The following is a 25517-nucleotide window of genomic DNA, read 5'->3' as shown; positions in this document are numbered from 1 at the left end:
TTTTCAGAAGTAGAACAAAGAAGAATTCCAAAAAGATATTTGAGGTAGAGACAAGATGAGATGAGTACTACATACCTTTCAATGTGAACTTCTAGAGCTATTCCAGTGCTTGATCCTTGTGGTACATGTTCTAATCGAACCACAGTCTCAATCAGTGTCACTTCAACTCGCATCAAAACTGAAGTAAAAAGATATCAGAGAAAACATTCTTTGTATGCAATCTACCAGCTTTCTTTCCCATATTATAAGAAACAAACAAACAACATACACATTAGGATACACAAAACAATGTTTTAATTATCACCTTCTCTATAAATTTTTATTTTTTAAGGAGGGAGACAGATAACTTGTTTTTCTTCTCATTTTAGTCATGCCACATATTTTAGCATAGATGTAGATCATAGAACATATTAATTAGTACACAATTACATGTACATGAAGTTTGCAAAAGAAGTTTCCTTTTTATGATAAGTTAACAGATGTGAAGTACATAAAACCTACTCCAGTGGCATTATTTCAAGGGCATGTATGACATTAACATGTGATGCAATTTGTACCATACATTATACATGTATATGGTACAAATTGTTTCTCCATTGATATCCACAGTGTCTCCTACACATTCACAAATTAAACTTATCTTGCTTCAACACATAACATATATCATTATGTAAAGCTACAATGTAAAAGGTATATCACTAATTCCATAGACCAAACTTTTTTTTTGTATGCGTACCAAACAATTTAATACATGCTATATAACTGAATGACTGCTTTATAATTTTATAAAAATAAAGAAAACATTCAAGATGAAGTTGAGTTCTGGTCATGCGATTGCATTGTGAAAGAAAGGTGTGGAACCGACCAGAAAAAATTAATCATCTAGCATAAAAGAATTTGTGTGTATTGCAAGGTTCTGGAATCATCAAAATGATAAGAAATGTGGCCAAGTCTTGGTAAAGTTACAAACACTTGCACAGAAAGATGTATATGGGACTACACGAACACGTGGCGTAAAAAGCCGCCCCCCCCCCCAATTTTTACGATGTTACATGCATATTTAGAATATGAAGGCATTTGAAGAGCCATGCTTTTCAGGGAACATGTCTTAACTGATGTTTTTCCACACTTGCATAATAAGAATGAGTAATGCTCACAAATTATTTTTCACCTCTTCCCAGAACTCAACCTTCTCTTTAAGAGACTCAAAACACTTTTTGATTGGATGCCTTTCAAAATCTTTCTCTTTTCAATTCTCCGGTATTCAATTTACATGTACATGCAACTCAAGGACATACACTTTACACAAAACTTATCCACCGTGTAGTAGGAAAGCAAGAATTAATTAATGTGAAGGTTCATGGTTACAGCATTATGTTTATACATTAATATCTTTAGAACCAGCAAAAGGTTGTAAAAAAGAAATCTTATTTTCTATAAACAGGAAATGCAGAGATAAATAATTTTCTGATCTGCCGTGGCACAGATAGTGAAGGACATGCATGACTTCTCTTCAGTTGTAAGTAGGTCAAGCATAACAGTATTCTACAAGAGGTGTTATGTCAGAACAAGGAATACCCTTCAATGAATTAGGTTGCACCATCAACTTAGCCTAGTTCTTATGTTTGACTTCTATTCTACAGATGATAATCAAATTCATGAAATTGTCCTTGTGTATATATCTGTTTCGCTGATTTTACTGTGTGCTCATAAAAACCATATTACACAAGTGATACGCAATGATGTCATACCGTCAGATTGTCGTCTTCATCAATTTAGCAAAGACTTTTTCTTCCGTCACTTTTTATTCTCCTTTAAACAAGATCAGCTACATTTTTTTCTCCAACCGTTTCTGCGTTAACTGGCCAATATCTTCTTTCCTTATCAGAAGCAGTACAGAGCTCCTGCTGCTTCATAAAACAAGGTATTATTGTTATCTCTATATTCTCCCCAGTGCTGATGCTCATAATGCCCTGAACTTTATTTTTGATATCTTCCCCCCTCATCTTCTGTAGTTTGTACATTAATTAATGGATGGTTTGGTGATTAATTTTTACCAGACTGGAAAGAAAGCAAATATATACGTGTAGGTAAGCAACTAGGGGACCTACAGCTCTAAGCCCTATCCAAGGTATTTGGTAATGAGGATTAATGCCTTGCCAAACTGTACTAGTGCATCACCTGAGTTTTGAACCTGAAACCTCTCAGTAACAAGACCACTGCTCTACCACTTTAATAGACCTCTTCATTTTTAATAAGTTTGTTGTTCTCTCTTTCTCTCTCTCTCTCCCCCCTCTCTCTCTCTCTCTCTCTCTCTCTCTCTCTCCTTCCTCTTATCTGCTCTAACCTCATCTTGTCTTGTAATTTTATTCTCTAAATATCTTAATTTTTCAAATCTTACTGTCTAACTGTTTTGACAATAACTTCTAGTACCACAATACTTCGCAACTCTCCCCATGTCTCTCTAATAATTCCTTTCCCCTACTCACCCATCAAATTCCTCTCTATCTGTTTACGTCTCAATGTTTCTCATCCATTCCTTGCTAAGTTGAGAGTGAGGTCATGGTCATGAGTAGCTAGTGATATTGACAATCACCTATTGACCAGCTGGATCTCCCTTCATTACCCCCTTCTTTTCTTCCTCTCCTTCCAACCCTGTTAACCACACTTAATCTGTGATTAATAGAAACCTATCAATCAGTCGCTTATAGTTCATCCTAAGGGCAAGGTCACTACAGGTCAAGCTCATGACTGATTGGACTAGACCATTGGTCATCAACATTTCTTCTAGGCTCCTACATTCTTATTGCCATCTTCCTCCCTCCCCCCCCCCATCCATTTCTCTCTCTCTCTCTCTCTCTCTCTCTCTCCCTCTCTCTCTCTCCCTCTATTTGTTCTCATTCTTATTCCAGTAGTATACAGTCTTTCTATGGGTGGACAACTTTCTAAAAAGGATACCAAACTTTATCTCTCTTGAAGTAATGAAATATGTTTCTGAGATGAACACATGAATAATATATATAATTTTGACAAATGCATAGAAATGACTTGTCACTTCTTTCAAAGCTAGGTATCGCGATAAAGCTTTCATATTAAAAAAAAAATTCTGTAATAGATTTCAAATTTTTAAAATATCGCTTTTTACTTGCCAATTTCTCTTCAGTTTCAGCTTAAAGGCAGAACTCCATATAACTACTATGCAATAATCAGCTCAACCTACAAACATTGTCAGAATAGAAACACCTCAATACATTTCTATTTAAGATATTGATTTGCTAACCCACCTGATTCAATGGTCTGTGCCAGGAGCTCTGGTCCTTCAAAGGGTTGACTGCTCCCTGCCTCCTGCTCCCCTTCTGTAGGATCCTGCTTGAGACATTCCTGGGCTAGCATGATACTACTAGTAAGACTGCTCCACATCGAGTCACTGATACTCCCATTCCCTGTAACAAACAAACAAACAAACAGAAAAAACATTCAAATAATAGTCTCGGAGACTCTCTTGAGCATGATAGCAAATATGTATAAAGAATTAAATAACCATAAACACTATTCAGAAGGCCCTTCAGAACAAACTTCACAAAATGCAAAAGAGAGAACTGAATACCTACATGCTCAGAGGAACAAGTGCCAAGCTCCATTTATACATTTTGAGACTTATGAAGAAGAAGGAAAAACACTTAGTATTTTCATGAATTTAAGGATCATCTTCATATAATAAACAATGCATATGTAGTATAAGGGTTTGATAAAAAATTAAAACATTCTGTTTGTTAAAGTTATCACCTTTTTTTTTCTTGAATAACTAAATAAATGTTTTGATGATTTGGACCCTCTTTTACTCTGTATTCCATTGCAAATCTAGTCTAACTGCCACTGATGCCACATCTACACCACTGAAAGATTAATACTATACTACCAACCTTCTGGAGAGCCATCTTCAGTCCTGTACTTGGGTTGTATAGTAAGCTGTAATCCTTTAATCTCAACCTTGCTACTAGATGTGAGTAGTGATGACCATGGTATCTCAACAGAGATACTTCCAACGCTTCCATCTCGGATCTCTACTGGTGCTCCACAGCTCTCCAACAGCTCATTCAGTGCCTGTTAATATAAGATTAATAGTTGAGAGCAATAGAGATGGATGAAAGGGTAATAGATTGGTTTTCTTTGTTTCAAAAGATGCCTTGTAAATACTGAATACCAGTCAACTTCTATCTAATACTTTGTAGCACTTAATTATTATTTTGGGCATGGTTTCTTAAGTCTACTTAACTCATATACTCATATACTTTTACATGGAATAAATTCCCTTTTGGCTCCCAACAGATGACATACTGTAGAACTATCCACTTCATTATCTGCAAACAAATAAATGTACACATGCAAGTACACAATATGTGCAAGACTTTGCTTTGAAAAACATTAAAGATAGAAATAGAAATAGTACACATGATCACCGTCAATGAAGGAGAATTGCAGAATTCAATGGAAATGAATTTACACAACCCAAATACACATTTCCTATTGAATTGCTTCTCTACAAACTTCCCCGGTACCTTGACTATCCTTGGTCTCTTAAAGTACAGTACAACCATATTGTTTCCGATGTTTTGGTACTTGTATTAAACCACAGCAGACTGTTGGCCAAGATCAAAGGACCTTGTATTACTTCCAGGGTATACAGCCAACTTTTACTTCATTGTATCCATTCAAACAATTCTAGGAACACTAAGTTCATACCAAGTCATATCAAATGCAACCTTCAAGGGTGCAAATGTAAAAGACAACATTTTTAATTACTAACATACATGTAATCTCTTTAATCTGTAATTAACACCCATACTTTCCTAAAACGATTTTGATTTCTGGATAAAATGCATTACTGGTTCTTGCAGTACATGTACACCTGTAGACCCACACATTGTACTTGTTAGCCCAATCATATATGTAAGCACCCATTAATGCTCTGGTAATGGAATTATTCTTCTTTTAAACTGGAGATGAATTAGCCATGCAATCACAGAATGCTTCATTCATAATAGTATTCATGGAGCTTGCTATTGTTAAAAGTGATTGAATGACTTCCAGCATGTAATTCAATGCTTGAAACACTTCATAGCTCTCTACATCTAATAACTTAATGTTCAGTAAGTGAGAGTGTGCATTTTCATTATCTAATAGTTAATAACATTATAATTCATAATTTATGAGAATATCGATATTCTAATATTCTGTTTAATAGCTCTTTGTATCATATCAGGAGTTTATCTGCTAAATACACAGAATACACCCCCCCCCCCATAGTTTCATTTGAGGGTAAGATAACACCTCTCTTGGTTGTAAGATGCAAGATAGTTGTGGTTTCTTCAGCTCTAAACATATATATATATATATATATACCGGTATAATGTTATTGTTGCATGCACATGCATGCATACCAAATTCTCTTGAGCAAATTAATTTGTGTGTGGTTGCCTGGAAAGTACTGGTATCTTTTGAAGTTAATGTGCCTGTCTATGATACACTGCAATTTTATTTTGTTTCATATTACATGTTACATATTCATGAACATGTATGTTGCTATATATATATATACCATGATATACATGTACATGTACTTTGGCTCCCATTGCCCTTAATGTTTCATGATATTCGTTATTAAACTCCAATCATATTTTTATCGTTCAGACAATAGTCCAGACTCTATAAGATGGACTGGCAAACTAAAAGAAAAGATGAGTTGACCATTCTCCCGATGACCTTCATACACATAGCCCTATATATGAAAACATGTCTGAATAAAGGCACGTGACCAAATATATATATTTATATACCGGTATATAGGAAAACTTCAAAACAAGTCACTGAACACTGAAAAAAGTATTTGTAGTACAAAGACCTACAAGCAGAGAAAGCGCAGGGCCTTCACCTTTGGTATCTGTTGCAGATCATCCAATGTTTCAGAGCCTTTTTACACCTTGGCTGTGCCCTTTTTCTAACTGTCTCTTTCATATTTTCACCTTGAAATTGGTGTATGCTATCTCCATTATATGGCATGTAAAATCCTGTTTGTCTGCTGTCTATGTCTTATATCCTTCCTTGATGCCATACACAGCTCTCATACACACACAGCTCTCTCTCTCTCTCTCTCTCTCTGCTCGTAATCTACCCATTGATACACACCTGTACCTTGGTGTCTGCAGATTAAATCAGCTAGGCGACATTGAACGTGCCTTACTTTACACACCAATCACAATTTCCAACTTAAACAAGTATCTAGGTCAGTTTTCTTTGAGGACAAAATATTTATTGTTTTTTATTTCTTATTTCCACTTTGTCCACATCATATCAGAGAGGAAATGAGAATTTTCTTAATTGGTACTGCTGATAACTAATCAAGCCAAGGCCAGCTCAGTTTGACTTCAATTGTAGCTACAGTAATGTTATTTTTGGGGGTATTGTATCACTTTGATTATGCTCTGTTCTCATTGCATTTTCTTAACTATTTATCCTACCGGTAATCTCACAGTCTGTCACATCCACATTGCCATTGAAGATGCATGTAGTGATAATGATTTCATGTAATGAGCCCTTCCTTTAGCTCCTCCCATGTTTTTTATCTATTCTGCAGCACATAGGAGTTCTCTATTTTTATCATGGTGAATTCACATTTCAGTAATACTGATGCGCACTCTCTATCTAGACATAACAGTAAGTGCTCAGCGCATACAATATCAAGGATTAGTTAGTGTACTAAGGCGCAAGCACAGAGTTTGCTGACTTTAAAAACCTCTCTGCATGCCTGCCCCTTTTACCCTAATCACTATTATTGTAAAGTAAGTATTAAATTGGCAACGTGAAAACAGCTAAGTACATTAGATGCTGCTTATAAGTATGGTGATGTAGAAATACAGTAGGCTTACGGTTGCACCATGTGAGAGGATTGGGGAGTCCTGAAAAGAACTGTTGGTAATCTTTCTTGAGCTTATAATTCTAAAGATAACTATGGCGTTGGTAGGAGAGGATCTACCTGTCCTCTCCTCCCCCTTCACCCTCTCACATGGTGCAACCGTGAGCCTACTGTATACATGTAGCTGTACATGTACACCATGATCTCATCAGCTCTTGTGGCAGCACTAGGGTGGGACACGCTTCACACACGTCGAGTCCTCGACCAATGCACCCTTCTCTACAAGATCCATCACTGTCTTGTCTCCGTACCCGCACCAACTATAGTCATCCCTGTTAGATACTTTGGAAGGCAAGACTACAACCTGAAGTATGTAATTACTGTTGCAACTATCGACTCCTTCAAGTTCTCATACTACTTCAAGGAGGCTGCTCTACCCTCCTTCAGAATGATGCAGCCCCCTGTTGGTTCTCACATCATATAAGCTTACTACTAGCTTGGTTTTTACTTACACTGGACTTAGCATATATTTTACTGTAAATTAACAAGTGCTTTGTCCACACACCATTCCAGCGATTCATGACACGCCTTGTAGTTACTCGCCTCACCTACCATCCCAGTATAGCTTTCTGAGCGAGCGACCAAAGGGATTACCCAACCAAGTACCAAGTACCATGTGTATTTGCGTTTGCAGAAGAACCAACATCGTAAACTCTTACGGAGAGGTCAGCGGTTTTGTAAATCGCATGTTAGCTCATTATCATCAGGAACAGGTTGAGGGTAAGTAAAATCATTATCATCAATATCAAATTTTCACAATTTTTGTTAAAATCTTGACTGATTTCATAATGCTTTGTATGTCTACTACTAGTACTACTCTATAGCATTCCTTGTTTCCTTGGGTGCGGTTTTGGTCAGGTTTCGTTTACATCACTCTTCACACAGGGGTGTCAGTGCCAATTAAGGCTACAATGTATTTCATACAAAATCATAGATTATAATGGTGTCATGCATTCAATGATTTTCAAATAACTATTAAGCAACTTAAACTGTGCGTTTGATGAAATATATTTAAGCCCAGGATGGGCCAGAGCAGAGGATGCTACTTGAGGCTCACTAACTAAATCAGTCTAGCCCTAGGACACAACGGTTTACTTAGCAATGGGGCTGATTGCATGACGTCATGCCTCGTTCAGCGACGAATGCATGCGAGCTGTGCTGCAGCTGTCCGTTCGCACCGTAGCAGCCGACAAAGATTTGCTATCAATACCTTGAATATACCTTGAAGTCCACACCTCGCCATCGTGGTGATGAAGATCCCGTAGATAGTGTGGTGTGGCAGGGTTAAGGGGGTCCCATAGGACCCATTTGTTTTGTTCTCGGATCATTATCAAGTTCTTTCTACTCAATTCACTGAAAGCCAGTCCCACAATTCAGTTCAGAAATGACATCATTGCGCTATTTACCTCATTCCTCATATGTTGATACAAAGATCATTCGAGCATCATTTACAAAAGCCTATCATTTTTCTGGACAGTTTTAACCTGTTAATTAGAGTTTTAGCAGAAGTAGGGTATAAAAAATATATTCTAAAACAGTAGATTTGACTAATTTTTATATAATTTGTAAAATATTGTGAAATATTTTTATGGATTCTTGACATGTATATTGTTTGATGTTAGTTTTCCAAAGTGTGAGTGTGCGTAGGTAAACGCCAGCAACCGCGGACCACTCCATAGAAAACTACCTCAAACCGCGGACATACCTGCAATGGGGGACCATCCACGGTTGCGATACCGGTTCCGCCGTATCAAATTTACGACGTAGGGGGCATTTGAATATCTATGTCACAGCGTGTAGGCAACATCGACTGGATCAGTCCGATGTGTATCGCGAAATGTCACAGCGCCCCCTTTTGACTGCGTGGGAGAGGCGCTCGCTACCTGGATCATCCCATAGGAGGTATGTCCGCGGTTTAATGTAGTTTTCTATGGAGTGGTCCGCGGTTGCTGGTGATTACCTACGCGCACACACACAAGTACTAAACTTCGTCCACGGTTCACAGCATTTCCCGGTAGTGATGTGTAAGATGGTGTAAGATATGTGTGATAAAAGATTTATGCACATGCGATAAGTTGTTGCTTATGAATGTAGCTGCCTCATGAATTATGTATATGGAATTTTTGCATGCAGTGTAGCTGCTAGGGACATCAATGTGAAACTGTTAAAGTCTGTACACAGGATATATGGGAAGCAAACTGTTGTGTAGGGCTGTACAACTGTCAGCTCCAATTTGTTACACACAACATAATCGGGAGATGTGCATTTTAGGAAGATATTCTTTAATTAGCACTAGCGGTCTGGAGACTGGAGACTATGAGACTATTGTGTCACATGCATGTACAAGTACATCGCACAGTCCATCGTCCGATCTTTATGCCTACGCTGTGATTTTCTGAAGTCAAGATTTCAAAGCACACAGTTGCCCTTGCGTATTACATTACGTGCATCTGCTACTTGAGTGCAATGGTTAATATGAACAGTAGGGGCGCTGGTCCGAGAATAAGGATACCCTCGTAAAGGCAGACAAATCGCATCCTAAAAAATAAGGATCATCCACAAAAGCCTTTTTTCTTTGGCGCTCTGCTAGTGTAGGGTTACTGATCCGCGTACTGGCAATGCGAAAAAACAGATTCCGCGTGATAAAATACCCCCACTTCACCGTCTACGTTCATAACGCGAGAATCTCTGTGCTGCGTAAGTGAGACAAGCATCGATCATGGAGCATCATCGCTGAATGCATTTTTCGCATCGGAAATGCGCGGTCGATAATGAGTATAGTCTGCGAAAATGCGGACGGTCTTTATTTTTTAGGACTCTGTTTTGTCCGTGTTTATATCCTTGATATGAAAGGACTGTGCAGTGCAATATTTTTCTACATGCATGTGAGTGTGACACGTTAGTCCCATGTCCAGATTGCTAGTGCTCATAAATAATATAGGACTACACCCCTAAGCTAAAGACAAAGTACATATTTGCCACATAGTGTATAGAATAGGCCTAGAAAAAGTCTAGATCTAACTTAGTCAGCATGGTCATTGCCTTTAATTTTTAGTGCACTTGGAAATTATGAACAACAGGGTTCAATTGTCATTCTAGATGATTGCCCGATACCATGACCTAATGACATAACTACTGATAGGTGAGAGTCTGAAAAATATGGCACAAATGCATTACTACAAGAGATAAACTATGTAAATAAATCTAAAAATCATGCATACCCAGACGTCTAACTTCACATCTTTTACTGTTCCAGTGCCACTGTAAATGTCCACACTCAGCTGATCGAGAGTCAATTTCTCCTCTAAGAAATTGCCGACGTATCGCTGAAGTAGATACCTGCATGCCTTTTTCTTGATATAATCAGGCCAAGGGAAGTACCAAGGCATTGTCTTCAATAAATGTCATTAATATAAAGTAGAAAATGAAGCAGAAACCACTATTGTTCGATGTTTGGGATTCCCCCACGAGTTTGTTCACGTCATTCGGCCATTTTCAATGTTTATAAACTTGTTATGAATTTTCACATAACCGAGAGAGGGCGTTTTTAATTTTGTTTCGCTTTGTTTCCATTACCCATTTTTAAGAGTGGCAGACCTGAGGAGTGGGTGCCGTTTACGTACCATTGTGTATCATTAATTCGGGCTCGCGCACAAATCGTAAGCGTTTGAGTAGTAAAAGCGAAGAAAAAGTTCATGCGAACTCAAGGACACACTCGCGAAGTCATCGAGAAAATTCGGTTAACTCCATTATTGTCAGGGTTCAGCAGGCAGGTACGAAACGTGCAGGAGAGCGTCGTAATGCGCATGTCTGTTTCTACAATGAAGCGCTTTTCGCCTGCCCTGGATGTCTAATTAAAGTGGTTCTTGCTTAGCTACAAAAAGTGGCTGCACGACCCAAAGTTATCAGAAGTTAGTTCCATCTCACCTGAGAAACCTCCCAGTTGTTTCTGATTAGCAGCACGCGAGTTCACTACTTTCCTTCAACTTTACTCAGTAGCAACCCGCCCACAGCTCTCGATCAGCCCAACTCTCGATTTACTCGTTAGTATCTGGCATCCAACTCTGCTCTCTTGCCCACGCATTCTTTAATTCCCTCTACTGGTATCCATCCTGTCTTTCATCACAGCACGTTTTCTCCTCGATCGTCCTTACTTTATTTTCTCTCTTCCTTCGGATCTGTAGGCCCTGTTGTCCGTCGCTGGTTGACTTTCAAATTCAACCTTATTCGCGACGAGGCGGAAAAAAGTAACGTAAAGAGCAAACATTCGGGGTCAGCATCAAAGTACTCTTTATTTTGTCAAATTTGATCAAACAGTGCTCCACTGAGTCTGAATTCTAACTCCGCTCATCTTAAATCCCCAATTATTTGTTCACAAACATATTCAAAGTAGATTCTTAGAAGTGATCAAAGATTAACAGGCCTGTATATTGCCGAAAAAGTCATCTTATTTCATTCTGATTTTTCCTATCGGTAGGTTATCTTCGTCTTGATCCAAACGGAATCATGGAGTCGGCACCATCAATTACGCTGACGACAGAAGCGCGTCAAAGATCTTTAAAATGTGAGCCAGCCTGTGATGCGAACGGAAACGTGCCGTCCATGAAATCGGCGAACATAAATGTATCCCCACAGATGAAAGATCAGCAAAGTTTCATCACAAACGGTCATTTGATTCATGAATATCATGAGAATGGAGACGGCAAGCACCACGGAGGTAGGCTCGTGAACGGAACGGCAACCAATGGCATCATACACTCGGTAAACGGGGAAGCCCCAAGCGAAATAACAGCGTCGTCAACCATCACAGCGCCGAAACTTGAATTTCCGGTCAGCGTCAAACTTCTAATGACGGCAGCCTCCGGCGTCGTCTTCGGCTTTGCCATGGAGAAGGGCAGAGGTAAGTCCATCTTAATCATTTTTAAAATTCATCTACATACAACTTTTCAAGATTCTTAGGCCCTGTTTTGAATGTTGATTTGTTAATACTTTTTGAAATGTAATTCATGGTGCCGAAAATCCATGCAGACTATAGTCGTAAAACGACCCAAACTGGTAGCCTATATTCGAACATTTAAAGGTTTTATCATATCTTTATTGATTTGGTTGGTTTATTTGAATGGCAACTGCACTGTGTATACTACATTCGCAGTCAACACTGGATCAGGGAGGCACTTGCTAAAAATGAAAACAATTCGAAATTTACACTCGTGATGCTATTTCGTTAAAAAAAATGCATGCAGGATAAATTTAGATTTTTAAAGATAATCACATAAATATTATTTTCAGTATGGTAACATATTGAATACGCCCAATTCAAATATTGGAAGCAGGTTCTGGTCAGTTCCAAATACCAGTCAATACTAAAGGTGTTGGCCTTTAAAGACGTTTCACAATTAACAACAATATGGTATGATGAGAAGAAAGAATAACATCAATTGATTTGGGGTCTTATGAATGTCATGATGATAGAAATACATGAGAATTGATTATAAAAGAAACTTTTACTTGACTTTTTGTGATCGCTTTTTAAAATAATCTACTCGATGTTGTTACTTATATAAAATAGAACAAACAATGTACTCAAAAATGTAGGCGGATAACAATAATAATGTAAAATATTATTGGTTACGGCATACATTATTCATTGTAAATAATATGCACAAAAAAAGAAAGATATAGAGGTCTCACATGAGTTCTTGAGTGGTTATCTCAGAAAATGTTTACCTGTATTGAACTGTTTATACGAGATTGTCAAACCGAAAATCGAAGCTTGTGTCGTTTCATGTTTCTCTATTTTTTGCAATGATATATTTCATACGTTCCAAAAAACTGGACAATCAATTTATGCAAACACTGAATGCCTATATAGCCCTATACACAAGCGATCAGAAGAACAAATTGTGTATATAAACAAAAATCTGAAGAAGGGAATTACTCGAATTATTTATTTATCAACTTCAAAGATCTTGTCACTCTAGTAATATTTATCAAAGAGTCAGAGGGAAAAAATGAGAAGAACAGAGAGAGAGAGAGAGAGAGAGAGAGAGAAGAGAGAAAGGCACCTTTTCTCAACCATTCAATCTCTTTGAAAGTATACTTCACTTCATCCATTGCTACTATATTTTAATTGATTGCTTTAAACGTTTTTTTTTTTAATGTGGTAACTTACATCGTCATTACTAAGTTTACATAAACCATAGCGCACATCATAAACACGTCCTGCAATGGAGAGAAGGAAAGAAAATAATAGAGAAGAGTTATATACGCTCAGCTTACTTCCTTAAGTCGTTAGTTAACGTTGGAAATTGATTAACTTGTTTTACATCATTTTCTTATTAATGTTAAGTATTATCCGTCCCAACTCATGGAAATATTTCATAGGTTTACACCGTAAAATAAACGCAACATATTTGCAGACAAAGTTTTGATTAATTTAGAATCATAGCGCCGAAAATATTATGCATCCAATAACACCTGCTGTCTGTGCGTAAATAAGTGACGCCCTACATGATGTAGGCGTCTCCTATCTGTTTCCTTCTTACTTTATATATATAATCGATTCATTCAACATGCATGCTCTTCTATATCTAGACCCGTGTTCCGTTTTGTTTTTACTCTATTTGCCATCGTTCTTTTACTTTAATTTCCTACTTCTCCTTCCTTGTTAAAAGTGATCGAAGTATCCATCCGCTGGTCCCCCACCCCCCAAAAAATAAATAAATAAAAATAAAAATAAAATAAATAAATAAATCCTCACTTAGACTATACTTTGTACGTTTTTTCTGTTTTTAGACAAAAAATACCTCACTCGCATAAATAATTACCTCACTCTCACAAATAAATACCTCACTCTCGCTGTTATAGTGTACTGTGTATCTTGTAATCATACAGTATCAATCTGGTCACAGTATATTTAAAAACGTCCATCCAGTGATGGAACAAACATATTTCACGTAATGAGGGTGTCCATGCTAAGTCTAAAGTGATTCACGTCTTATCATCACTCAGTAGTTGTTGGGGAAACATATTTCAATCGGAGGTCGAGCTAGAGGAATGAAAAGTGGCAAATTCGTGCCTGCAGCCGCTGCAAATTGAATTACCAATTATTATTTTCCACTTACTATCTGACTACGAGGTCAAATTCAAGGTTGTTAACATGTCAAAGCTGTTTACAACTTATTATTTTTCTGATTTGCCATTAGCCGAGTATGGAACGCGCAGGTGGAATTATTTGTTAAGTTTGATACGGGGCATTACACAGACTGTAAATTTATGTGGCGTTACATCTCCCCTGGGGCTTCTTGTTGTACTACTCACTTTGAGAGAGTTGATAGAATTACTCATCTTTGTCATAAAGCATTGTTTGTAAAACTATAGGGAATATCACTCTACTAAGTTAAATACTATTTGACGATGATGCGTCTTCGATCCTTTGTACACACACCATTCACAAGATCTAACCGAATCGGTTGTATATTATAATTGAAGGCTTAATTTAAATCGCACTGCAACATCAGGAGAGTATTATGATAAATGATATTGCACAAATCACAGATTAAAGGCAAATATTGAATTCAAAAGAAAACCATTCAGTAACGCTGCATGATATTAAAGGCAGAAAACGAATATGTTGGCAGGGAAATACAAGGAGGGAAGAAGAGATAGAATGGAAGGAAGAAAAAACAAGCTGTTTGGAAATACTGAAACGCCCAACCAAGCAAACGATGATAATTCTAATGAAAATGATTGAATTGATTCAAAGAGAGAAAATTGAAATGAAGGTGAAAGAAGGAGGCTTTTCGCAGAATATAGATTTTTTTTAACATAACATAAAAGACGAAAGTATACTTAAAATCAAACTTTGCTTTGCTAAAACATAAACGTTACGATGATTCTCACTGAGAGACACGTGAAGATAAAAAGTGAAGGCAAACAAAGCAAGCGAGTGATTTAAAAGAGGAACATGCGGTTTCGGCAAATTCAGAGGGGTTTGGTCGTTTTTAAAAATTCAATTATAAAATCATCGACGTGTAAAAATGTTATAAGGAAATAAAAATCGGAGGGTGTAATTCAGATATCTATCAATATAATTCATATTTTTTTTTGTTTCGATGCATGTCTTCCTTAAACGATACCTGGTTCCCTTAGCAATTTGGAAGAAGGTACTAAAAGGAACACTTCTTTAACTCATGATTTACCTCTTCTTTCAAGTGACTTTATTCACCACCCTATTTCGCCCGGTTGTGTTAAATTTGTCTCCACATCTATTTTTATTTTTTCTTCATCGTGTTTCCCGTGTTCAATCTCTTCATTGGTATTGACGGGTTGGGTTAGGGTCAGGGTTTACGTGCTCGACAACCTTTCTCTAGCTGTCCTTCAAAGACACCATACTTTAGGTGAATGACTCCCAAATTCGACCGCTTTCATTTCCCTGTTGTTCACCAAATGTCAGCATCATTCATTTCTAACCATCGCTCATGGTTATGATTATATTCCAGCGAATAATATCACAAAATAACAATATTTCTAGAATGTAATCTTTACAAAGCGAGGCGCCGCCTATTTTTATAATTATGCCGTGAGGCCTTTCAACCTCTATGATTTCCACCGATTCCTCTACAAGGCACAATATATCTTGTCGTCTGTATTATTCTTGTAAGTCAAAGAGCTGTCAAACCAGAAATATTAATAAAGGAACTGCTGACAAAAGGTTCCTTGATAACATCTGATTTTAAGCAGCCTCTTGCGGAGTAGGCAAATCGGATAGAAGGATAGGAGCTACACTATATAGCACGATACCTTTGACCTATATTCTCCGTCGTGGTTTGAAGCAAATACGTTCTATGCATCTTTATAAATCAATCTTTTGTTTATACCCGCTTAAAGTATGACTTGAGACCACTGGGTAGAGAAGACAAGTCAAAGATTAAGTTATATCTTTTTGTTCATGTCAATTCTAAAACTTATGTTCATCCACATCATTATACAAAACTAAAACTTGCGAATTTGTAGTAGTGGCGTATCCATAAAATGGATAAACTTGGGGGAGCAATGGAAACTTGGCTTCTCGGAGCGGGTAGTTTTTGGATGATCGTTGGCTGCTGCATCTTTGTCTCTTTAAATGGGGAGCGTGTTGAAAGCGTCATTTTGGAGGTTAATTTGAGGTGGTTACAGATCTTTTTATCTTAAAATCAAAATCGATGTAACGGTGGGTTTTTTCAGGGGCGGCGGCGGAGGATGGGGCGGCATTAATCTCTCCGTTTAAATGGATGAAATATCCAAACAACTTTATCTGTGTCCATTAAGTTATCATGATTAAAACCAGGAGATGACCACCTACGTGATCAGTGCTGATGAATATAGCGTAAACAGAAAGAGGAATCTTTGCCAAGTATATCCTTCAGATCATTCCATCTTCAGTCATGTGTTTGTGTCTTTTGATCGTTATTAACTTATAGCCCTTCCTGTTTGTTCTTTTTCAATCCAAACTGAGGAGTGCAATAAGGATGTTATGTATGCTTGCCAAATTATAGACCTTGTAGGTGTATTTTCGTAATAGTATGCTGAAATTATATTAGTTGACCTCTAATCTTCAATGTTTAACATTAACGTTTATACACGTGATACCAAACATATCTCGACTCTCGTCTTGTCATCATATTTAGAGCAAGGTCGGTAGTAAAGAATCTGCTTTGTTCCTAAACTTTCGGACAGAGCTGAGAAACGAAAGAAAAAACGAAGAAGTGGAACGCAATTTTACTTCTAACGATTATTGGCATAGTTTTGTTGGCAATAGCTCGCAAGGGTCTAGGTCCCTATAGACCGTCGCGGCGGTCACGGCCGGGCCGTGTTTGTGTTTGAACCTTACGATAGCCTCGAAACAGAAAATGGTTTTCGTGTTCTTTTTGGTAATACTATGTAACTCCTGCCGACTTTTATGTCGAGCTTGCTCGAGGGAGTAGGAACAAAGATTTGGTTGCATCTGTTGGGACCTTATATCAAGATGACTTGGTATCATAGGGTGTGTCGCACCCCGTGTTGCACCTGGTAGAACCATCGATACCCTCCTGCCTCACTACAGCTTTATGCATCTATTAAGTCAAGTAAATTGATTCCTGTTTTCTAGTCCGATTTTTGTTGTAAATAGAATAGGGGGTTGCATGATATTTGATAGTCTGTATTTCCCCCTTCGTATAAATAATGCTAGTGGGTCAACTACAGCACACTTTTCCCTTTTATACAATTGCATTCGTACAGACTGATGATCAAAATAAAAAAAAGTATGCACAATTTGTATAATTTTGTTGGTTGTTATTGTGCAGATGAAGGACCAATATAAGGAATGAAGAGAGGACGCGAAACTATCGGAATAAACTTTATATAATTGTTGTCGTGACAATTTTTATCTTTAGCTTGATGTATTAAGCAGTGAAGAAGAAAAAAAACAGACAAATTTACTCACAATATGTTTGGACCCTACCCCCACCCCCAAAAAATATTCGTTGATTGTGCTGGACAAGAAAAAGTACATGGCAAAATAAAAATCTAAGTTTTCGTGTACTATAAACATGATGAAAGATTGGGGCAAGCACAGAACGAGAAATTAGGGGGAGCATTAAGAGAGAGAGAGAGAGAGAGAGAGAGAGAGGGGGGAGGAGAAGCAAGGCTATAAAACACTGAATGTCTATTTAAAAATGAAATGATTTATACATTTTATTTCTGTTAGAGTCGAAGAAGCAGCTGTTGGGATGTTAGGAGCACGTAGGTCGTTCTAACACCTGGGGCTATTGAACCATGTCCTCGTTTGATCGAGAACTTTACATAGACCTGACAAAATATGAGAGCTCAAAATTTATCATATATTTTTAAATTGATATGTGAATTGATGGTCAAGCCAAGTAACATGTGATATGTTACTTGGTTGGGTAATCCCTTTGGCAGCTCACTCAGGAAGCTATACTGGGAAAATGTGGAAATAGTAAATCATAATTGCTTTCACAACGTTGCGATCAGGTTTGAACGATTGGTTTAGATAATGATATTATGGTCCTTAAACTGCTTTTTCATTCTAGGTATGTAATGTTGAAAGCCAATTACGTTTTACCATTTCCTCTGATCTCAATTCACTGGGGCAATATCATTTCATCATTCCAAAGTGGTTTCTTTTTTCTTTCGGATTTCCCAACGATCCTGGTGATGATGAAAGGAAGATGAAAATTAATATTATTTGAATAATCTTGAACTGAATCTTATTTTACACAGCAGCACGACACTCTTACGAATCCTACCAGCAAAATACACATTTTTATCCTTTCATACAGCGACTTGAAACACCTGAATTCTATTTTGTCATGATTAGTCGGGAGTCGTTCGTCGAGGACAAAATCTTCAATATTCTAACCTCGTTGACCAAAATAACAAAGTCAGCGTAGGTCACGTAGAGTTGAAATCATAGAAATATTTGAACGGAATCCAATCATAATCCACATAAAAACCTCTTTCCCGAAACCATATATGCTACCATCGGTTTGTATAACAAAAACACAATCGCACAATTCCGTTTCCACCTGACTTGCGTATCGGTGACAAATTGCTTTTTAAGATTTTAGTTACAGATACGACTATATTATGGATTACACCAATATTGGCACATTTCAGTATGTGGAGAGAGAGAGAAAGAGAGAGAGAGAGAGAAAGAGAGAGGGGGAGGGAAAAAACGAGGGAGGGAGGGAGAGAGAGAGAGAGAGAGAGAGAGAGAGGGGGGATAAGTTTTTTCTCCCCTCTCTCTCTCATTATGGTAAGTAGTTGTGAAAAGAAATGAAAGATGAACGAAGCGTTTTAAGAAGTATATTGTACACATCAAGCATGCTTGCAAGATTGTGACGAAACGACACTGCAGATGATAAAAGCCTGTCATTCACAATACTAGAGACCAAACTAAAATGGATAAACTTTTCTCAACATAAAGGCACGAATTAAAAAGCGATTTATAATATAAATGCTATGAATTTACATCTTTATGGTTATAATCATATAGTTTGCGAATTAATTCATTTGAAGTCGCAATGCCCCCTTCTTAATTGAAAACTTACTAATAATAAGAGAAGACATAGTAGTTTGAAAGCATTAAGAGGTTGAACAACAAAAGTTGTAACCATAGTAACTTATTGGCAAACCTCATCCAGGGTTGACATCACTCAACGGCAAGGATGTATATTGACCGCACTTGAAACGTCGGGTAAGGGGGAACGACATTGGCCGCAGCCGAGGACACGTGACCCTGTGGCGACGACATTGAAGCCGTTATTATACGCTGGCCATAACTTTGAGAAACGAGCACGTAGGCTACTCAAGCAGACGCGTTATTTTGATTCTGTCTGAAAGGGGAGGTCAGCAACATTATGAGGGGAGCATGGAAGAGAGAGAGAGAGAGAGAGGGGGGAGGAAGGGAGAGAGATAAAGAGAGAGAGAGTTAGATTAGAGTGTTTTATGAAGACGTACGGGGGAGATATCGAGAAAAGGATAAGAGCGAAGAAATGGGGGATAAAGAAAAATTATTAGGCCTACCTTCGTTCTTTAGCCTACGAATTCAGATAGCTGTTATTATACCCCCGCTTTTCATCCACTCATGAGATGATTATTGTCAGTATGGTGAAACATACTTAACTCAACAGCGCGAGAAACTCTTATTAATTTCCAAGTATTATCCTAGTTTGGATGAGAATATCGCTGAACATCGGGGAAAATAAATATTTCCTGGTATTACGTTTCCATGCTAAGTAGTGCCTGAGTCATCGCCAAGTTCACATTCGAATTCATTCAGATTCATAACTCTTAGAGGTCATTGGCTTTGTAATGAAACACGATGTTTTGTTATTATCCAGAAAGTCTCCCCCACTGCATAATGCAGTGAATGTAAATATGCCTGCGCATTATGACAGAGTCAGTCAGGCTGCTACAGAGGTATTAGAAAACAGACAAGACAAATTTTACCCTAGATAAAAATTTCACCCCATTTTCTACCTTCTAGATTTGTACTGTAAACAATTTAAATGAATAGAGGTTGTGAAATGGTTTAAATGGTTCGTCAATGCGAACGTGTGGATGCTTCAGCCAAGGTCTGACAAGGTATCTCTATGGCAACACTACTCCAAATGTCCTTTATCGCCAAGCAGGGGGTACATCCATGGAAATTTATTTTTACACGTAAAAGAGGTTGCCAGTAAACTCCCCTTTTATTTCATTTGTTTAAAATGCCTTCGATGAGGACGGCACGAAACACGTTTCATTTTCATTTCTTTTTAAGATTCTGATTTTTTACTTCAATTCCGTTATAAAGAAAAGTTACTGGACGGTTGATCATAAATCGCGTGAGTCTAGGAGTTTGTTTAGAATGTGTTTTCTAATATCGTTAAAGAAGGGTTGACGTTTATAATAAGATATCTCATTTTGGTTTATAACATTTCAGTTTTATGATATTGGCATACACTAAGGTACTCTAAAAGATAAGCTTGAGTTCTGGTAATGATAGAAAATAAATTCTCACAGAATCCAACGAAACTTGTATAGGGGTTGAGTAATGTTCAAACAATCAATCTACTGCAGAATAAACAATCCAGAATGAACTAAAGCCATGTTCTCTCGACATGCGATGCCATACCAGAGCTCAAGATTAGCTTTTATAATTTTATATAATAATAAACTTACTCGATTAATGTGGATGTGCTATCATGTGCATACATACTATAGTAATCTTTAAGCACATTGTGCATGCCATATTTTTGAGAAAGTTAATTCAGATCGACATTAACTTAAATAATAATGATAACATTTTTTTTATTTTAAAGTAATCATGCACTGTACGTGATATTATTTCATATGAAGACTAAAGAATTTGAATTGCCTTTGAAGAATTACGTGATTTGTTGAGTAATCTTATAGAATAGTGAGTATCTATAAGAGTTATATAGCTACGTGTATTATGACAGATTGAAAACGTGACTGGTGCGAGATACGACGAAGGCTAAACTTGTGTGAGTAAGGATGACCCAATAATAGTGCCCTTCATCATATTTTCTCATGCGAACCTATGTGTATCGCAATTTAATTGAGGTCCTTCTCTCTCGATGTCAAGGCATTTAGACGATCACCCTCATCATCTTATAACCATCTTTCCCTCGTCTTTCATTTTAGAATGTTAGAGGAGGGAGGGCTTGAGTAAATGAGAAGGGGGTGGGCTAGGGTGACATGTGGGGAATCAGCATGCGGCTGTATTCCCTGCATGGATCTCCGATTCTGTGGAAACATTGCTTGTTCTTGTATATTATGGCACACAGTCATGAGCTGGATCACAGAGTCCGCTTAAAAGTCAAAACATGCATTCACGTCTGTGAAACGTATGTTATTCCAAAGAGAGAAATCTCGAATGTGGTAAAGCATTTTGCATTAGAATATTATGGTGTAGAAATAGGTTGAGTTGTTTTTAATGGACTTAAAAATATCTATACAACTTTTAAGATTTGTCTCGGGTATTAGTTTCTTTTAGGTTCACCTTCTCCCCTATTTTCCATCTCATAACCATTCACGTGTTCTCACATGTTGTAATCGGTTACACAATCACTGACCAACACGTGATTAAAAACCCCTTGGAATGCCAGTCCCTTGGAATCTCTAAAGACCTGGGAATGAATGACCTAGGGATTGCTATGAGAAGGAGAAGAGATTTGTGGCCACAATTGACCAGTGGTCACGTACGCATAGATGTTGACCAGTCAGCAATGATCAAAGTACACTCTTCAAGGATGACCATGGCGCCTGCATGTATGTACGCCACGTAGAAACACGTTATGTAATAGGAGGGGGAAACACCTGTCCAAAGCATACCTTTGTCGTGCTTCTCATTGTAACTAAGCACTTAATGTTTCCCGCTTCCCGCTCGCTCAATCAAATTATGGTCAAATGCTTCCAAAGTGTACTTGAATTGTGTATTTATAGGCTAAATGGTTTATACTGTAAAAGAATGAAGGTCGCATGTATAATATGGTGTCGTTACTAAATTTATATTCCGAGCGATGTATTATTTTGTAGGTTTACTACAGATCATGTTTACTAAGTGTACATCATTTTAGTTTGATGTACATGTATATGTTCGGTTTCTATTATCGTACATCTAGAATGCACTTTTTATCTCTACATAACCATATAAAAGCAGCTCTTAACTGTCTTTGAGAATTAGATTAAAATAAATCAAAGCCACTGAAAAATGTGTTCGTTCGTTTCTTTGTTTTTTTTATAAATATTATTTTATTTTATTTGTTGTTGTTTATTTAATGCACTGGTATCCAAATGAAAATGTTGGACGTCAATGGAATCGTTCAATTAATAAAACTGAAAATTAATGACAACATGCACCTTTTTACAGGGCAGAGTTACAAGATATCTTGTACCGATTCTAGCATGAAAATAAAAGGCATTTGGCTTTGATTTTAAGACAGATATTGAAGAGATTTCAAAGTAAAATATTGAAAATAAGAACTAATTGAACAAAACGTGAAGATGAAAAGGTTTCATGTGGAACCGTGAAATTTGTGATGCAGTAATACCGGTTTTGATTTTGATTTTTGTTGTTGAAAATCTGATTATATGGGTTAAATTCCTATTTTTGAATACGTCTCTCAAGGAAATTATGGGTCAGTGCTAAACTGCCTGCTGCTAATACGGATATTCAAGGAAAGTATGGTGTCTTTAACGAGTTTGGCAGGTTGACCCTCATTTTTTATGTTCCTGTTATCGTCTCTCTGAGCTTGATTGTTCTCGATGGTGCGTGATGGTGAACGGAAAACGTAAATTCGAAAAAGAAACCACGAGCATCCCCACACACTCAAATCATGTGGGATTCGTGCGAACGATCTATGAAACCTCAAGGTATTCATACATTGAAGTTTATATCTCAGGGGATAGGGGACACGTCCTCTCGGAATTTTACAGGGGGTTCTCCTCCGGGAAATTTGACAAAATTAGAAAAGGGTGTAAATAATTATTCTGTAAAGGCTGCAGCACGTTGTTTTATAGGACCCTAAGCTTTCTATTAAAAATAATTCACTAACTCAAGATCAAAATGTTGAAGGGGTCGTACCCTCTAAATTTAGAAAAATCGCTGCATAATTATCAAGGAGAAAAGGTTTTAGATTTTAATATCAAACTAGAAAGCAAATGTCCTATGTACAAACTTGAAATTATCAGTCTGTACATCGCGACTACGCAAAATAATTACTAAAGGGCGTCATGCAGAATGCAAAGTTAGATTTTTTTATAAAATCGAGATTACCTTCAAAGCCCCCTTCCCGCTTGGTCGCTTAGTTCCCTCGCATTTCATGCCCCTTGTGATGACAAGAAATTGTATCTCATCAAATAAAAGAAAATCATCTGACTCCAAATGTTGCAAACCATGAACATTATCCATTATCTTATAGATGGTAACTGAAAAACAAGGAAGGAGAGCAAAAGTGCATCTCTATTTCAGGAAATATTTGCTATGAATCTTGTGTAGACTTAATTTGGACTAAGGGGGTAAGTTTAGTTTCAATGGGCTGCTTAAGTCATCAAAAACATCCTATGCTATACACATGGTCCTTTCCGCTACCAGTCTTATTTCCGTTTTCACTTTTAATCTTGACACGATATCGAATTATGAAGTGGGGAAGTCAAGGGGAGAATGACCGTACAGGTATTTCTTGACTCCAAGCTCACAGGTATGGGAGCTGAAAACATGAAGAGAGGGATAATAAATGCGATGATATTTAAGCGCTAACTGTGCGTGAAATTGGAACGTCCGTTCTTGTGTTTCTAACCAATTCGTCATTGGGCTAATGAACCATGTATATAGAAGGCATGGATCAAAGCCAGATTGAGAACGTGTTTCTTTTCCTCGTAAAGATGAAATATAATGAAGGTTACTAGAGAAAGCCTTGGTCTGAACGAAAATGAACGATGACCACTACAAAGATTGCCCTCGTCCTCGCTTTCATATTTCTTGAACAAGATTAGCAGCAGGGTGAATGATGGCAAAGAGGTTGCTTATTATATTCTTTTAGCTTCTGTCTACATCATTGATTCGATATCGTATGAATGACAGTTAAAAATATTGATAATTAAACAAATTACAAGGTACCAGGAAATACAATAGCTTAGCTTCAAATTGATTTTGCAATGCATAATGAAGACCATCACGTATACTCTCAAATTAGGAATTCATAAAAATATATAAAACGAGATGACGATGAATTTGATGAATAGATGTAATTTATTTGAAAAGAAACGTCAGCGTTGAGTTTTGCACTTGGTGTCAACTTTTTCTCTCTCTCTGAACTGTGTAAAATAAGAAGAAACATATGGAAGCCAGCCCTGGCGAGCTGTATCCTCTCTCATCCAGTAATCACCCCTCACTCTCCCGGCTCAAGCGGCTGCCTTTCCGGCCCTATCCTATATCACACCTTGGGGTGTCAAACAAAAATAGTTATAAAGGTGATCAAATTTAGGAATCCGAAATACGGGACTTTTCTGGGACTTGGCGTTGAGGTGCAGGGGGGGGGGGCGCCATTTGTGATTCTGTGAGCGAGCGAGCGAAGCGAGAAAACACACGGTATGAGAAACTGATTCATAACAGTGAGCTTAGTTATTAACGCTATTGCTTCATTGATAATACGGCTGTGATGAGCGGTTGGGCACAGTTTTGTAAATAAAGCTGAGGTCTCTTATCTGAATATCGACTTACCAGCTTTGCATTTTGAGACTTTATTATAAAATGAAATGTTATATTGTCTTCAAACTGTTTGAGATACGATACATAAGTTAAAAATAATCACCTCATCGTCTGAATATGTGGAAAAAAGACCTTTGCTATATATAGATTGCAACATTCGACAATAACTACCAATTCCCTCAATTCCTTTTACATTTTGGAAGTGTATAGAGAACGAATCCATCATTGATTTAGATAATGTCGATAAGAATATTCAAATAATGAATTAAAATTGGAACATGGGAAAATTCGCATGATATTTAGTAACAATGTCATTGAAAACAATTGTCATTATTGTAAAACATAAATTCCCATGAAAATTCGACATGTATGATCGGTCTCAGTTTATTTCCATAAATGTATTTCATTTTGCTACGTGTAATACCTTAAAAGCATATCAAACTGCGCTTCTTTGTGTGTTAACCGTATTGAAGAATAATTATCCTGAACGAATTTTTTATCAATTTAGATCTTAATCTCAATTGTAGTTGAAGCATTAGTTTTACTGATTGTGAAGGGTGAGATTATTATTGTAATAGCCATTCATTTTCTATCTTATAATACATGTAACTATGTTTTGTTGGATTTTTTTTTGTATAGCCTGGTATAGAAATGATTTTGACAAGTGAGATGTGACGGCTAGTTTCGATTTTAATCGACTTTTCTCCTTTAGAATGCCGCTGTTATTCATTTCTATTTATTATGTTCCTGCCTTCAGATTTAGTTTGTTAAGCCATGATA

At 37.3% G+C, this 25517-nt stretch overlaps 2 protein-coding genes across 4 annotated transcripts in view; one reads left to right on the top strand and one right to left on the bottom strand.

Moving 5' to 3' along the window:
- LOC588134 (autophagy-related protein 2 homolog B) overlaps nucleotides 1-10492 on the bottom strand; it is a 41403-nt gene extending 30911 nt beyond the window's left edge. The window contains exons 1-4 of the mRNA XM_787833.5: nucleotides 10195-10492; nucleotides 3924-4104; nucleotides 3285-3443; nucleotides 76-178 (exon numbers count right to left, since the gene is read on the bottom strand). Of these exons, the coding sequence (XP_792926.3) occupies nucleotides 76-178; nucleotides 3285-3443; nucleotides 3924-4104; nucleotides 10195-10362 (611 nt within the window). The 5' untranslated portion in view covers nucleotides 10363-10492. The remainder of the gene's footprint in view (nucleotides 1-75; nucleotides 179-3284; nucleotides 3444-3923; nucleotides 4105-10194) is intronic.
- A 62-nt stretch (nucleotides 10493-10554) lies between these two features.
- Nucleotides 10555-25517, top strand: part of LOC100891566 — a 37590-nt gene continuing 22627 nt past the window's right edge. The window contains exons 1-2 of one of the 3 annotated variants that reach the window (XM_030998886.1): nucleotides 10555-10746; nucleotides 11451-11873. In XM_030998886.1, coding sequence (XP_030854746.1) covers nucleotides 11480-11873 — 394 coding nt within the window. In that variant the 5' untranslated portion in view covers nucleotides 10555-10746; nucleotides 11451-11479. The other 2 variants (XM_003729300.3, XM_011666558.2) reach the window with 2 other exon arrangements.

This window comes from Strongylocentrotus purpuratus, unplaced genomic scaffold, assembly GCF_000002235.5.
Source record: "Strongylocentrotus purpuratus isolate Spur 01 unplaced genomic scaffold, Spur_5.0 spur5_scaffold_5, whole genome shotgun sequence".
NCBI classification, from domain to species: domain Eukaryota; kingdom Metazoa; phylum Echinodermata; class Echinoidea; order Camarodonta; family Strongylocentrotidae; genus Strongylocentrotus; species Strongylocentrotus purpuratus.
This window is presented reverse-complemented; position numbering and strand designations above follow the sequence as displayed.